At 30.1% G+C, this 12,285-nt stretch overlaps 1 protein-coding gene across 1 annotated transcript in view; it reads right to left on the bottom strand.

The window, feature by feature from the left end:
* The window catches only part of LOC145306390 (muscle calcium channel subunit alpha-1-like), a 226,126-nt gene extending 217,497 nt beyond the window's left edge, over positions 1-8,629 (bottom strand). Inside the window, exon 1 of the mRNA XM_080148481.1 lies at positions 8,074-8,629. Coding sequence (XP_080004607.1) covers positions 8,074-8,080 — 7 coding nt within the window. The 5' untranslated portion in view covers positions 8,081-8,629. The remainder of the gene's footprint in view (positions 1-8,073) is intronic.
* Between the last annotated feature and the right edge of the window lie 3,656 nt (positions 8,630-12,285).

Here is a 12,285-nt window from a genome sequence, read left to right as displayed (position 1 = left end):
GTATATCTTTTTTATGTGCCTTGATATTATATAAGTGACTACGCCCCTACCCTGTAGGGAAAATTTAAGATGAACAGTAATCTACCAAGTTTAAAAATAAGGAAATTGCAATTATGTTCCTTTTTTGCTTTCAGAGGGCCCGTGTAAAGGGGCGTGTAGAGGGGGGGGGGCTGATCAACTGCACTTGCAAGCATCAGGATCTATTTGGAAATAATTATCATTGTTAAATCGAAGCTTTTCTATAATTAGAATTTGTACGTTGCTCTGTCGTGAATTGAGTTAAATTATGATCTTCCACATATATAATCAGTGAGCTTCACATTTATGAATGTTATCATCTTTGTTTGACATATAACTGGCATAGAAATTATCCTATTAGCAATCACATATGATCATCCTTGCATTTTAATTGCTAAAAATATTACAGGGATACATCAATGGAGAAGAAAAAAAAATTTCCCATGCTATAAGTATTCTTTATTTTTCTTCGTTACTAGCCTGTGTTGAAATATTAATTGAAAAAAAAATTGAAGAGGGGGGAAGGAAAGGCTAAAAAATTGTATTTATGTTATTTTTTTGTAAGTATTGACCTAATTACCCAGAAAACAGTTAAAAACCTGTAAATGACCTATATGAAGATCAACATCCAAGGAGATCCTTCTTGGTAAAGCTGTTTGCGATAAATTTTGCTACAGTGAGAAATTTAAAATATACATTCATATTTCTTCGTTACTAGCCTGTGTTGATATATTAATAGGAAAAATGAAGGAAGGGGGGGGGGGGAGGAAAGTCTAAAAAAATTGTCTTTATGTTATTTTTTTGTAAGTATTGACTTAATTACCCAGAAAACAGTTAAAAACCTGTCTATGACCTATATGAAGATCAACATCCAAGGAGATCCTTCTTGGTAAAGCTGTTTGCGATAAATTTTGCTACAGTGAGAAATTTAAAATCTGAATTTAAACATCTTTCAAAGGGAGACCTTTAGGTTTTTTTATTTTTGGGGTGTGGTTGATTTACTTGCCAGTATCCTATCCCTAAAGATCCCTGGTTGGTAGAGTGTCATGTTAATTTTCTAATGACTAATCAAGCTAAAAACAAATTATTTTTATGTATGTACATAAAAATCAAATAATTTAAAAGGAAGAATGGAGTAGGTTATAATTATTCTACCTCCCCCCCCCCCCCTCCCTCCTTATCTTAAATTTTTAAATTCTGCCTTGTGTAACTTAAATTAATGGATAAAAAATAAATGTAAAGCTTTTAACCTATTATTCTCTCTCTCTCAAGCCAGTAGTTTTAGATAGAGAGAAAGGGGACAGTGAGCAGCTTATTAAACTAGTCCCCAAAGTTTTATAATAACGTTTTCTTATTCGTTGGCTAATTAAAAGCTTTGGGAACTTTGGTGAATTTTGATTGGTTGGTTAATTTGGTTGAGTGTTCAAACGGTTCAACAACTAATTTCAATCTACTGAAGGGGTAATTTTATGTATCATCATTGGGGATGTACATCAATTTAACGTCTATTGTCTTGTCCCTTTAGTCCCTTGAGTTGAAGACGACTTACGGACGAAACAGCCATAGAAAAGGTTTTAGATTAAAAAAGTATTAAGGAAATCCTAGCCGTAATTGATTTATTTCAATGGGAAATCTAACTTTTTTACCCTTCTAATTTGTGTGGTACTGGAAAGGGAATGGTATTCATAAAAATAAATAGAAGAACAGGACAAATAGTTTTTTTTCTTTTTAACATAATTCTTTATAAATAATAAATTTTCGGAGGGAAGGTTAGTGGTTGTTTAAACCCCTCCAACCCTTTATTATACCCCCTTCAAAGTTTTAAAAATATATTAAATAGTTTAAGATAACCTCTTTCAAACCTTTGAAACCCCTCATTTTATCCGCCTTAATCAAAAGCTTGGACGCCCTCTAACTTACTAGTAACAAAACACAATACATTTGGTTTTACAATGATTAAAAGCTACGAAAATTACGTAAAATTTGAGGCAAATTATTTTTTTGTTGACGTGCAATATCCCTGTCTCCGATGTGGTTGTGTTTAACAACCTTTTTTTAGAAACTTTTTTATATTTAAAATTAAAATTAGATTTTAAAAGAAAACTGGGAAACCCCTAAAACTCTAAAACTACTTATGTCCTTTTAAAAGTGGGAGTGCTTTGAGTAATGAATTGTATTGGTTTAGGTTTTGGGTTATATTCTAGGCAAAGCTTTTATGGAATACCTTGGCTCAGATACAGGCACACCAAATTGAAATTAAAAGTATCATGTCGACTATATAGATTAAAGAAAAGTTTCCATGTTATACATATTAACGACATCTAAATAGTAGGGAAAGAGTCTCGCAGGCACTGAGGCAGTAGACCTATCCCTATATATTACAACTAAACCCTTATATGTTTTAGACAATCACACAGATATTTGAGACCTTATTATAGCACTCTATGTAGATGACTACTCTAGTAGCCATTAAATCAGTTAAAGCCATAAAAAATTACATTAACTAGTTTAATTTTTTAGATCCGTATTATTTTACTTTTATACTAATGTTATTGTGGTAGCAAAACTACTTAAAAGTTTAGAAGGTGTTTTTTTTATCCAAAAACAGTCAAAAATAAGTTCCATACACAGTTTAGACTATTATTGTGTCTTGGGACCTATTATACTGGTAGATGTATTGATTTAGATAGTCCCTAATAGTTATTTCTGGCATTGTATTTTATAAACAGCTTTCCGCGGATATAAATTGTACAATTTTAAGATTAAAACCAGTTTTTTTAGGCCCGAGATGCCGAAGATGATTGTACATTTTTATATTCGTAGAAAGCTGGATATAATACGATGCTACACATAATTTTTTCGTATTTATGTGAACCGGTTCTAATCCACCGGTTTCGAATGAATACGAGAAATGGGATTCTTTCCCCAATGTGCTTTTCTTTTCAACCTAAACTAAGTTGGGAGGGTTTTAGGTGCTATACTAACCAAAAAGAGGTTATAACGCCTTTTCTAAAAATGTATAAATAATATTAATAGTTAATTCTTTGAATAAAACCTTAAAAGGCCTATTTGTATTTGTATGCTTTTCTAATCATATGAAAACATCTTAATTTTCTGTATTCAGGCTCCTGCCAAGGATAAAGGGATGAGACAAGGGTATACAAATAAGTTTTCCCCAAAATCCAAAATGATCAAATTATGAACAACGATTTCTTTAGTAAAAAATAGGGCAAATATTGAGATAATTATTTTTTTCTTTCATTGGCATATCCCGTTGATGGCTAAGGTCTTTTGAGTCCTTTTTAAAAATATCTTTAAGCAGTTTCTAAAGATATTTTATATCAAAGTATTACAGTAGAAATTATTCACCAATAAACCAGTTAATATACTGGCATTCTACTGCAAGATGATTTTAGAACCATTTTCTATGCCTTTTCATAATTTTATTGATACTACAAATATGCTTATGAATGTTTACGTGTTTGTTACTAAGAACCACTAAAACGTTAATATTTACTTGTATATGATTTACAGTAAAGCCTTATATAGTTTCCTAGGATAATCAAAGTTGGGTAATTTAAAGTTATATTGATCGTATGACCGTTTAATGACAACTAAACTTTGTTAGGAAGTCCCAACTTTGCAGGGTAATCAACTAAGCCTGCCAATTCATCAAAGCATTCACCATACTGTAAATATTTTCAAACTTTTAGTAGCTATTTAAGTACCATTTTAATATGCCATGCTAATCGACATTCTCATTAGTTTTTAACACAATATTAATAAATCAAATATATTACTATGTGAGAAAGATTCGAACCCGACACTCTTCCATTGCCAACAAGCGAACAAAATAGTAAACTGTCCGTATGGCCGCCATTTTGGTAAAGGTTAAATGTCCTTTGGTTGACAACATCTCGTGTGATAAGCCATACCATTCAACTTACGGGTGAGTGTTCACTTTCGCACATGTATCAATCACATTATAAAATCATTATAACCCAGAGACCTATTAAGGGATAAGACAATTGCCGATAAATTTATGTACATTCTTATGATAACACATAAAGGTATCTTTAGAATACAAATAGTGGTTGAAACGTTTGGACACTAAACCATACAAAATTAACTTAAAGTCTCCAATGTTTTTAGGTCAACAAATAAGAAAACGTTATTATAAAACTTTGGGAACTAGTGTAATAAACAGCCCAATTTCCCCTACCTCCCTGATTATAATTGCATATTATTACAACAGAGCAAAATCAAAAGGCTGATCTTTTCCCTTCATTTATCACTATAATAATCTTATCGTATTTATTTGCTATTGTGTCTTTTTGTAAATATGAAACACAATCCTGATTTGATAATATGCGTAAATGAATACACACTATACATTTTTGTAACTAGGAGAGGGATAGTTTACTAGAAATAAACACAATATTTTTCTAACATTAATTCTACAAGAGGTATTAACAGTTTTTAATGTCTACTTAAGTTTACCTGTAGCAAATTAAAGTTTTTTTTACCAAAAACAAGGAAGACAACATCCATAAAATCGAAGATCAACAAATTAAACGGTTAGTTACTATAGGATGCTTGATATAGACCTATTTACATTTCAGACTTGATTGTAGAAATGCTTCGTATAAAATATTGTGTCTAATCAACAGGAATCATAAGAATCAATTTTCTAAGAAATGGAATGTACCTAAAAATCATTATGTATAATATATATTGTATATGGATATTATTTTTATAGAGTAGCTACGCATGTAATGTAATGTCTTGTATATGAAGAATATCTGTATAGAGTAGCTACGCATGTAATGTAATGTCTTGTATATGAAGAATATCTGTATAGAGTAGCTACGCATGTAATGTAATGTCTTGTATATGAAGAATATCTGTATAGAGTAGCTACGCATGTAATGTAATGTCTTGTATATGAAGAATATCTGTATAGAGTAGCTACGCATGTAATGTAATGTCTTGTATATGAAGAATATCTGTATAGAGTAGCTACGCATGTAATGTAATGTCTTGTATATGAAGAATATCTGTATAGAGTAGCTACGCATGTAATGTAATGTCTTGTATATGAAGAATATCTGTATAGAGTAGCTACGCATGTAATGTAATGTCTTGTATATGAAGAATATCTGTATAGAGTAGCTACGCATGTAATGTAATGTCTTGTATATGAAGAATATCTGTATAGAGTAGCTACGCATGTAATGTAATGTCTTGTATATGAAGAATCTCTATAGAGTAGCTACGCATGTAATGTAATGTCTTGTAAATGAAGAATATCTCTATTGTTAAAGATTAATGTACATGAAATCTTAATATCTTTAAAATAATTGCGCGCACCGCAACGTTTTTACAAAATTTCAAAAATAATAAATTTTAAAAGAAGAAATATTGTGCATCATTTTGGAATAGCTTTAAATCTATTAAATATGGGTAGGAAGTATGGTTTCATCTTTCTAGTTATTGCCCAAAACCAATAGCTAATACAGAAATATTACTTTTTTCGCCAAATTTGAGGGTAAGAATGTGTAGTTAGGTACAAACATAAGCATATAAAAGCCATTAAGGAATTTATTCCAATGCCATTAAAATAAAGTAATGTTAATAAAAAAGATTTTAAATTAATCCCAGCTTATTAAAGACATAATAATAAAAAAACAATGAAAAGTTGCTATTTTCATTTTTTGTCATTAATAATAAAACATACAGATTGCTGTTGAACAAAATAATAATTTGCATTAAAAAGAGTACTTTTTGATATGGGGGCAAAAAGATGATTTTCAAAAAAAATGTAAGTACTTTGAAATCATGTTTTATCAAGGAGTATTATGTCCTTAACAGTGTAGCAACTACACATGTAATATTATTTTTGATATAAAAGAGCAGTTAGCTGTTAATTAGTCAAGATTTAAAGATAAAATTTAGGGACTCTTCCAGTAAGAAATATTAAATATTTTTGAACAAATAGTATCAACTTGATCTAAATTATGTCTTTATATGTATGTATACATGTTTGGGTCTGTGTCTACTGTCGGACTTCTAACTTATCCTATTTATAGAGTAGCTACGCTACTTTATAAAAAAAACTTACTATTGCCTGGAGTCATATAAATTATCATATTGTTATATTAGCCATTAATCTAGGTTTTATAATAATTATAAGTAATTATTTTATTTAACCTTAGGTAAAATTGAAAGGGGAATTAATGTAGATATATCATTATTTAAGTATTTTGGACTCTATGTATTGCAAGGCACTATAAGATCATAATATATAGAACCATTGAACCAATTTTCCAAAGATTACTTATGCAATATTCGAAACGTATATCAGTTTGACGTATTTCTAGTGTTTTAAAATGAGATATAAAAATTCTATTGGTACTTATAAAAAACTTTTTCTTGGAAAACCCAAAGTTTTTTTATTCATTGACTTTGGGTACTTTTAACAAATCTTGTTTGGTAATCAAACTAGCAAAATAATCTTTTCAACCAATAATTTAAATATCTGTTGAAAATATAGATCAATTTATGCAATGTTCAGGGGGAATGTTTTAAAGTATTTTTCATTTCCTGATTACGAGATATCTACAATTATAAACCCCCCTTCCCCCTAACCTCTTATTTCTTTTTTAAGATATTTGTTTAGTATGAAAATGTAAAACTAAATCTAATCTTGAAATAAAAAAAATCATAATAATACAACAAATTTCATGAAAGGTGCCAGGAAGTTAAACCAAAATTTTGGAGAGCGCCGTTTTAGAGGTTCTTGGTAAAAATGATATAAGAATGTATAACAAGGTAATATTGTGTTTACGGTAAAAACACTACGTCTATTTTTAAAAGCGAAGCTTTTCTATAATTAGGGTCGGACTGTCCGTACGTCCGTCAGAGATAGTTAGCTTTTATTCGTTAATTTAGGCATGTCAGAATTGTCCTATCGATTTCAAACTTTGCATGGTGATTCCTGTAGTAGTTAGGTACGATTTAGAAAGCGTAGCAACTCTATAATTGTTACCAGAATGTACGTACGTCCATTTTAAACATGTTGATTTTTTAAAACTTTTTAATAACAATTTTTTATGTGATAAAATCATCAGATTGATCTGATTTTTTGATTACTGATTCCTATTACAATAAGGTACAATATTATGAGCGAAGCATCTCTATAATCAAGTATTAAAAATTTACGTATAATTTTGTCAAACCTTATATTTTCATATTTTTTGTATATTTAGTTCTGACACTCAACAAAAGTTAATGTTCGTCTGTCATATCGTTTCAGAGCTTCGCTTTTATGGTTGTTGTCATCCTTCAATGTTTAATGACTTTTAAGAGGTTTTATCAAAATACATCTAATTGTACAAATCATTTGTAGTTTTGTGGTACTAAACGTAAAGAAAAAAGGTCAGAAAGGTAAGAGGCAAAATGGTTTTGCTCTAGCTAGTAAATAGAAATTGTAATATCCTTATAACAAAGTAACGGGAGGTTTGTTTGTTTGTCTGTACCGAATGATCTCGCTAACCACTGAACCGATCGGGTTCTCCTAAACAGGGTAGCTTCTCATAGGTCCCGGGAAGGTTTATAAGTATTTAGGGAGAGGATACTACCACCCTCCCTAGGGAAATCATTAAAAAATCGAAATTTTTAAAATATTCTCGTTTTAACGTAGAGAACGCAACATAGACATTTATGTATTTCTCAAATTAGATATTTGAAATTTAAAAAAAACATTTAAAGTGCCACTAGAGGCCTCTAGGGGCGTAGCCGCTAGTAAAGATTAAAGTAAAAGAGGGGCATGAGCTATATCTAGCTCTAAACACACGGCGGGGACACTGCCACAATTTTGTATTTGATCTTTAAAATCATCTTATAGCGTCTTAAAAGTAACTACAGCTGAAACCCTACAAAAAAAGAAAGCAATTTGCTAGCAGACAAAAAGGGTCTCTGTCTGGATTATAGACTTATACATTAATTTTATAAAGGAAGCAGGAAAGTTCAATAAAATTTTATAAAAAAAACTACCTTGCATGTTGAAATCAAATGGCAGGCGCGCAGCGACTCAATAACTTTCCTAAGGCAGCTAAAAAGGCCGCAAACAACTGAAGCAACAAATAAAACGGCGATATTTTGGCTAGCCGCAGCGATTTGCCGCCGGCTTTTAACGGCCGCCTTTCCGCCGTTGTAAATCCAACCGCCGTTTGTTTCACTAATATACTCCTTTGACGTTGGACAAATTATCACTATAAACATTTTTTGTTAAGAAGTTGAATTTTGTGGAAAAATGATAAAAATTCAACATATTTCTAACTTAAAACAAAGAAAAAATGTTACATAAAAAAATTAAGAATGACCTATAAATCGGCCAATTTCATATATAAATAATGATTTTTAATATTTTTTTCTTCACAATAGTATATTTATGCTTCTGATAAATATTTATCACAATTTTTGGGAGATTTTTTATGCTTTTTCACGATTTTTTTATGTGGATTTTTTGTTTTGTGTATTTTTTTCAAATACACATCAAATCACTAAAAATCTAAGGTCATTTTTTATTGTGCACTGTTTTTTATGCTCTGAAATAAAAAAAAGAAACATTAATAAGATATCTAAAAGAGTTAGTTGTTTTATATTTTTTTCCAAAGATGAAAATTATAAAAATAAAATTACTGCTACTTTAATACCAGTTAGAAATAACATTTTCTTTAAAGATCACTACAAATTGTTAAGATCGAGGGTATAATAACATACAGAAATACAACTTGATGATTGTGTTTGACAGGCGGAAAAGCTTGGGGCAAAATAGTTTTTCATGCGATTAAATATTACTTTTTTGAATTAAAAAAATTCATGAGGCATCTTGAATTGCAAAATGAAAGTATAAAACATTTCTTATTTTGAATTATTAGCATAAGAAAAACTTGAGCTGTATAATTTTCTAATATTTTATAATCACTTTTATGTAAGTTACAATATCCTTTTATTTGACCAAAACACCACGTTTTAATCCAAAAACATATAAACACAAAAATATAATAATAAATATAAATTTAAATATCACTAATGAAACATCACATATCCGGTTTAGAACTTAAAATTCATTAATAATTTTGTGACCATTTCAGCTTCACTTTACTTATGTAAAATATAAAAAAATCACATCCTGGTTTGATTATCCTTAAACTATATAAATCATTTGACCAACATTTTACACTTTTTTTACATGAATCTTAGTTACTAGAAATATATCTAATCCTGTATATGGTTCAGAATCACATAGATGAAAATCTTACTTAAAAACACGGAAATCTGAGTTAAAAGTTATGTGTTAGTGTGTAATGGAGAAAAAATAGGAAAACTAGTTCTACATATATATATATCACTATCACACACACACACACACACATAGTTTTAGAGAAATGTATATATATGTAGATGGTTGGACACACACACACGCACACACTCATATGGTGTGTGTGTGTGTGTAAAAAAGCGTAAAGGTCCTTGCTCACACGAACAACCAAAGGCGACTAGCGACTGGAATTCTTTTGGCTGAAAAAAACGTGCTAGTGGCGATGTCTATAAAACTAGAATACTTTATAATCACAGCTGAATTACAGTCTTGGCTACATACCAATTAAACTGTATTGACACCATAAAATATGAATTTTAAAAACCGCCTTAGCATATATGTACATATATGTTAAAACAGGCATCTTGAAATATTTTAAGAAAAAATATACTGACCATATAATTTAGTAATATCCTTAGTCCTATCATTTAAAGGAGTAAGGTTTTTTGTCTGTAGCTTAAGATTTCGAGAACAACTGAACTGTATGAGTTCTCAATTTCAGGGACATTCAAACAGACCTTAGGCTGGATTCAGGCTATTTTCTATCCATCTCTTCCCCTTTGATTATTGAGACTACATTAATGAGCTGCTAATAAAATGAAGTAATTGAGTTTAATTCTCTGAAGCTAAAGATATCTGAAGTTAATAGTATGATGCCTTCTACTTTTCAGGAAAGCTTACTTTAAAAACAGTTTGGGGTGATTCAGTCTCTTTTTCTCACCTCCCTTGCTCTACCCCGAAGGCTAGAAGCAAAGCAAATCCTATAGATATAAGTAACATGTCTGCCATGGCCAAAGGAAATAAATTATTCATTTTTAATTTTGTCCTATGTAATAAGCATACTCTAGCAGATACCCCAGATAAACTTTTATTGGTTAACCCATTAGTGACGAACCGGCTTTTAACGCCCGGTTCCAGAAAATGCCGAAAAAAAACGGTTTTCAGTTTCAGGATTGCATCATGCTCGCATGAGCCTACCCTTTACTGCGCTATTTTTCAATTCCCCCCAGAGAGAAGCGTTTCTATATATTCGATCGGCCACAATCTTTCATCGAAAATGGGTGAACCAAGAAAAACAAGGTGATTTAAAATACCCCTTCTAACTTTTTTGTTTATGAAGTAAAGTTAGTGATTTTTTTGTGAAATTTAAAGTTTATTGGCAACTACATTCATTTATGAAATTGTTTTATTCAAATTATTATTTTTTATAAGATTTTTTTATCGTTTAATTATGTTCTATATAACTCCGGTTCGGCGCAAGTAAAGATACCCGCTAGTTTTATTGCCCTGCTTGGCGCGAGTAAAGATACCCGGTTTTAACTTTTCAACCATTAGATATATTAGATATTTTTTATCATTTATTATTCTCTTCAAAAGTAAAAAATTCTTTATTTCCCAATGATAAATATAATTGATAGATAGATAAATAAAAGGATTGATAGATAGATAGATAGACTGATATATAGGAATAAGACAATGGCCGATAAATTTATGTAGATTCCCAATGATAATCAACAATTGTTAGATAGATAAATAAAAGGATGGATGGACAGATAGATAGATATATCTTTGTTTAGACTTTATTGCATAAATATTTTTAAGGGGTGGGGGGGGGGGGGGATATGTTTTTTTCTCTCAAAAAAAACAATACTATTTTAAATTTTGATATTACTGTATTATTCTATTCTTTTGTTTGTGATATTTTTTAAATACTTTAGGCCAAAGATATGTAATAAGTCTTTTCTAGTCTTTCCTTTCTCAATAAAAATTATATTTTTTTATATATTTGTCAATTACTGATACTACTAGAATAGTTGCTACTCTATAATTCACTTTGGACGTTCATAAATTACATTATCAATATCCCTCCCATTATTATCAATACAAATATTAGCAAAAGTTTTAAAAATTCCTCGAAATGGGCTTTTTTCACCGAAAAGGGCGGTACCTATAGCCAAAATCTTAAATGTGATATAAATTGTTTTGTATGTTAGTTGTAGCTCTATCATTTACATGAGATTATGTAGTTTTCAATTATGGATCGTATCGTAGTTTTAAAAAGTGTTCATCTCACTTTGGGCGTTCAAAAATTACATTTTTAACTTTTTGGGCCAAAAAACCGGGTATTTAGGTCAAAAACGGGCTTTAATGCGGGGGGAAAGCACCAAAAAATGCCAAAAACGGTTATCAATGCCGAAAGGTTTCTTTACTTGCGCCGAACCGGGTTTTCCTGCAACTTTCCTGTAATCTTAATTTAAGTCAATCAAATAAAGATTTTAGATAAAGCTCCTAATAAGAAGAATAAGATATTTTTCTGTACCAATTTACTAGCAAATAAAACAAACTTTCTTTATTTTAAACAATACTATTTTAAAATCAATGTAAGTATTTCATTGATTTTGACAGACATTGATAGATATTGAAAATTACTAAACTTAAACTAAATTATACTCTATGTAACATTTTTAACGGAAATTTTTAGAGTCCTAATGTACATTACTTCTGTAGTCATTCCTCTTTATTTCTCTAGCATTGTATCTAACCAAACCTTGCCAAAAAAATAAGGCAAAATTTTGTTTTTTGTTCAACAGTTTTTTTTTTGGAAAATACTGAAATATTTATAAAACCTGACCAAGGGGAAGCTCTCCTAATAAATTATTTACCATTTAAAATTTAACTGGGAAAATAGACTTTGTCAGAGACAATAAAATATTTTAGGGCTTTAAATCAGCTACATGTGTTTTGTCATTGTTTAAGTTATTACACAGTATGGCTTTTAATTTGTTTAATTTTCGCAGGATCAGAACCATATCTGAGCTAAACTGAATAACCATTTATCCCATTGTATTATAGAGAATTTCCACGTATAAGTAACAAATAAA

This window comes from Acartia tonsa, chromosome 14, assembly GCF_053477335.1.
Source record: "Acartia tonsa isolate MP-2025a chromosome 14, ASM5347733v1, whole genome shotgun sequence".
Taxonomy (NCBI): Eukaryota; Metazoa; Arthropoda; class Copepoda; order Calanoida; family Acartiidae; genus Acartia; species Acartia tonsa.
Note: the sequence above shows the minus strand (reverse complement) of the source record. Positions and strands in the feature narration are given on the sequence as shown.